Below are 4,505 nucleotides of genomic sequence, written 5' to 3'. Positions count from 1 at the left end.
AAAGGAAGGTAAGAAAAATGAAGCAGGATGAAAAATAAGGTGATTGAGAGAGAGAAAAGACAGAGAAACTGTTAACTATAGGACTTTCTGAGCAAGATATTTTTCTTCCTTTTACAAGTTAGAAGCTATTGAATAATTCATGCCAAGCGTGGAAAGGCTGTCTTTTCCCTGGGTGATGTATAACTAAGCAGGAGAGAGCTTCGAGTGGGTTCACCACATCAGCCACCACTCTTGCCTCTGAGCACAGGGTGCTCTTCTCTTGAGCTCAGCTTCTGCTTTTGCAGCCAAGCATTCTTGCTGCTGCTGCCTGCCTGCCCACCCGCCTGGGCTTGCAGCCCGCCACTTTACTTTCTCCAGCCCTGATACCAGCTGAAAGTCTCCCTGCAGCTGCTAGTTCCTATCCAGGACCATGTGTGTGGATGCTGCTTGGGAGAAGTGGGCACTTGCTCCTGGCACTGATCCCAGTTGAGTTTCTCCTGTTGATTTCTGGACCACTGATGCTGTTGCTGAGGAGGTATTTTCTGGCATCCCTCCCTCTGAGACACCGGCTAAGGACCAGCCCAAACGCAAGGTACCCTTCATCTCTTTTCCATGGGATTTTCCCCAGCTGGGATATCTCTGCTGTCTCCTCGAACTAGGTCCTTCTGCTGGCAGTATTTCTTTCTTTCTCTCTCTCACTCTCTCTCTCTGTCTCTCTCTGTGTGTGTGTGTGTGTGTTGGGGGAGAAGAGGAGACTGTTTTGGGTATTGCTGTGTCCTAGGGCTTCCCCAATGCCTCCTGAATGCAATGCAAAGTGGCCTTTCCCCTGGCTCTGGAGACATTTCCGAGGCAGACACCTGTCATCTGCCACCCCCGTCCTCCTCGAGCTCCCTTTCTCCCCCTCCCCCAGCCCATTATTCTGCTTCAGCCTTTTGTGTCAGTGGCAGAGGGCTGAAGGGATGTCTTTGCCCTTCTGGCAGGCAGGAAAGTGTCAGGATGGACCAAGCTGCCGGAAGCCGACGCTAGCGAGGGAGGTGTGAAGAGTTGGCCAGAATGACCAACTCCTCCTCCACATCCACCTCCTCCACCACCGGGGGCTCGCTGCTGCTGCTCTGCGAGGAAGAGGAGTCGTGGGCGGGCCGGCGCATCCCGGTGTCACTCCTGTATTCGGGCCTGGCCATCGGGGGCACGCTGGCCAACGGCATGGTCATCTATCTCGTGTCGTCCTTCCGAAAGCTGCAGACCACCAGCAACGCCTTCATCGTGAACGGCTGCGCCGCCGACCTCAGCGTCTGCGCCCTCTGGATGCCGCAAGAGGCGGTGCTCGGGCTCCTGCCCGCCGGCTCTGCGGAGCCCCCCGCGGACTGGGACGGCGCTGGGGGCAGCTACCGCTTGCTACGGGGTGGGCTGCTGGGCCTCGGACTCACAGTGTCCCTCCTCTCCCATTGCCTCGTGGCCCTGAACCGCTACCTGCTCATCACCCGGGCGCCCGCCACCTACCAGGCGCTGTACCAGAGGCGCCACACGGCGGGCATGCTCGCGCTGTCCTGGGCGCTCGCCCTGGGCCTCGTGCTGCTGCTCCCGCCCTGGGCACCGCGGCCCGGCGCCACGCCACCGCGCGTCCACTACCCGGCGCTGCTGGCCGCCGCGGCTCTGCTGGCGCAGACGGCGCTGCTGCTGCACTGCTACCTGGGCATCGTGCGCCGCGTGCGTGTCAGCGTCAAGCGGGTCAGCGTGCTCAACTTCCACCTGCTGCACCAGTTGCCCGGCTGCGCCGCCGCGGCCGCCGCCTTTCCGGGCGCCCAGCACGCGCCGGGCCCCGGTGGCGCCGCGCACCCGGCGCAGGCCCAGCCCCTGCCCCCCGCGCTGCACCCGCGGCGGGCACAGCGGCGTCTCAGCGGCCTGTCGGTGCTGCTGCTCTGCTGCGTCTTCCTGCTGGCCACGCAGCCGCTGGTGTGGGTGAGCCTGGCCAGCGGCTTCTCGCTGCCGGTGCCCTGGGGAGTGCAGGCGGCCAGCTGGCTCCTGTGCTGCGCCCTGTCAGCGCTCAACCCCCTGCTCTACACGTGGAGGAACGAGGAGTTCCGCCGCTCCGTGCGCTCAGTCCTGCCGGGCGTCGGCGACGCGGCAGCCGCTGCGGTTGCCGCCACGGCCGTGACCGCAGTGTCCCAGGCGCAACTGGGCACCCGCGCCGCGGGCCAGCACTGGTAACCTAGCCGGGGCCCTAGGGAAGCGGAGATCCCCGGCTTCCAACGTCCCTGGTCACCGTCGCCTCCTTCCCTCCTGAGGCATCCCCCGCCAGAACGAAGACTCCCGCCGCGAAGCCCAGTAGATCTGGGGAAAATGTGGCCTTCGACCCCAGCGGGCTACCTGAACCAAGGCCTCTCCCTAAGTGGGACGCCCGACGTCAGTTTGGACGGCCACCTGATTTTTACCCTTTGTTTCTGTGTTTTAGAGAAATCCTAAATCAAAACACCAGGGACTTCAAGAACTTGCTAACTGGCGTTTTAAAATAACCGGTTAATTTATTTCGACATAGTTTGTTTTTGAAAAAGAGCTTTCATAATGTATAACCCTTCCCTCTTTCATCGTCTTATATATGAAGCGCCTTGAGTGTGCATGAGCCAAAGGAAATAACATTGAAGAAGGAAAACAATATGTAGAAAGTATTTTAGAAAGTAACCTGTCTTTGATGATGCTTCTCTTATCATTTAGTTTTTGTATATTAACCTGGAGCAGTGAAGCCCTAGGTGTGCCCACCAGTATGAGTTGCCATTAAGACCTCAAGCCCTTTATTCTTAAAAGGGTTTTTAATAAAGTCTTTCTCAAATGAGGTAGAATCTTAGCCAGTGAGAAAAAAAAAAATTATTTTATGCTCCTTTTGTTGCACTCCTAAGACTGAAAATTGGCGTTGAGTGTTAAAATGAAAATTTTCCAGTTTGATAATTGATGGTCGGAGTCAGCACTGGAATTTTGAAAACAAATAAGGTGATTATCTATTTTAGGTACCATTTCACATTTTCTATAGCATGCACACTTGTTGATACCCTCATTTTGTAACCAATTTATTTGCCTTATGAATGTGATTGCAGCTTTGAACATTCTGTACTATAATGGTTGCTAAGAAGAATAAGTCCTTCTGTTTTCTCTTTAACATTTAAAATATCTCAATGCACATGATATAATTAAACACTAATAATACCATGACTGCATAGCTAATATTAGCTGCTATTGCATGCTCCTAGATGCTAGAACTTATTGGGCATGTGGTATACTAAAGCGATACCCGTTAGACAAGGACATTTTACTTCTTCCAGACACCAGAAGAAATGGCCTTCAATTATTTGAAAAGAGACACAGACACCTCTGGCTACCTAGAGTTCTTCCTGTCTTGACCCAATTTTGAGAAAGCTCCCAGTTGGGACTTTATCTCACAAATGGAATCACGATCAGGATGGATCAGTAATATGGTTTGGCTCAGCAAAGCCAGCTGTGCTCTTTTAGGGTTTAAACAAGCCACACGTTAGAAAGCAACGCTGTTTTTATGTAGTTCATATATATTACCATGACATTTAACATTAATATTGTGTATGTTGAAGGAGGTATAATAAACTCAGTCATATATAGTGAACAGTTCAAATGAGAAAGTGTTCTAAAACATATTATTTGAGATTTGTCATATTCATCTTTGGTTTACTAAATTTACTTAGAAATATTTGAAATGCAAAGTTGTGTGAAATCACCTTATCAAATTAAAATGGGAAGAAAGTAATTTTAATAATCATGTGTCAGCATTCTGACTACTCACCACATAAAATCTGGGCCCAAACAGCCTCAGTTGACTGCACAATTCAGGAACAAAATCAGCTTGCTTTGTTGCACGCCTGGGTAATTTAAGCCAGGATATTAGGACCACTTGTTGTACATTTGAATAATTATGGAAGTTGGGACATGTTAACGAAAACAAATATGTTCATCACCAACAATCAGCTGTCATTTTATTAATCTATCCCTTCTGTGCATGCACCATTTCTCTCTTACTGAGGTTTCATCTGTTCACATTTTCCTTGATTCAAATATTAAAGTTCAGACAACCGTTCTGAGTTTTTTTTCTTCTGTCTCTGGTTTCCTTGCACACCTCCTTGAGGACATTATAACAGAGGATATGGTATTCCAAAGCACTAGTGATGAAAGTAACTTCTTCTTGCTGGCTTTATCTAATTTTAGTTTCTAAAATTATTTCTACTTTATATAATGAAATAAGGCCCACATACCAGCATTAAAGAGAAATAGGTAAGATTTCCTTTCTGTAAGTGTTGGGGAATAGGTTACAACAACAACAGAGAGCTGAGAATTTTCCTTTTGGGGCAGGGCTGGAGCAGGGATGCTTTTCTAAGTCTCTGTCAAAAAGTCTTCTTTTAATTAGACCTTTGTCTCTGGTTCTCACTGTAAGTGGCTGTGAATGACTTCCCCCGCTATTCCTATAAACATCTACCACACATATGAAGTCAGCATTCCAAGTGTATACC

At 50.2% G+C, this 4,505-nt stretch overlaps 1 protein-coding gene across 1 annotated transcript; it reads left to right on the top strand.

Annotated features, from left to right (window-relative positions):
- The first annotated feature begins 206 nt into the window (after nt 1-206).
- GPR88 (G protein-coupled receptor 88) lies at nt 207-4,067 on the top strand. Its single transcript, XM_023191277.2, has 2 exons — nt 207-571; nt 960-4,067. The coding sequence occupies exon 2, from the start codon at nt 1,033-1,035 to the stop codon at nt 2,185-2,187; it is 1,155 nt and encodes a 384-aa protein (XP_023047045.1). The 5' UTR covers nt 207-571; nt 960-1,032; the 3' UTR covers nt 2,188-4,067.
- Nucleotides 4,068-4,505: the final 438 nt, after the last annotated feature.

Source organism: Piliocolobus tephrosceles, chromosome 1, assembly GCF_002776525.5.
Source record: "Piliocolobus tephrosceles isolate RC106 chromosome 1, ASM277652v3, whole genome shotgun sequence".
NCBI classification, from domain to species: domain Eukaryota; kingdom Metazoa; phylum Chordata; class Mammalia; order Primates; family Cercopithecidae; genus Piliocolobus; species Piliocolobus tephrosceles.
Note: the sequence above shows the minus strand (reverse complement) of the source record. Positions and strands in the feature narration are given on the sequence as shown.

What these genes read in the sequence shown, in the direction of transcription:
- GPR88 (XM_023191277.2), top strand. Translation starts at nt 1,033, where the DNA reads ATGACCAACTCCTCCTCCACATCCACCTCCTCCACCACCGGGGGCTCG.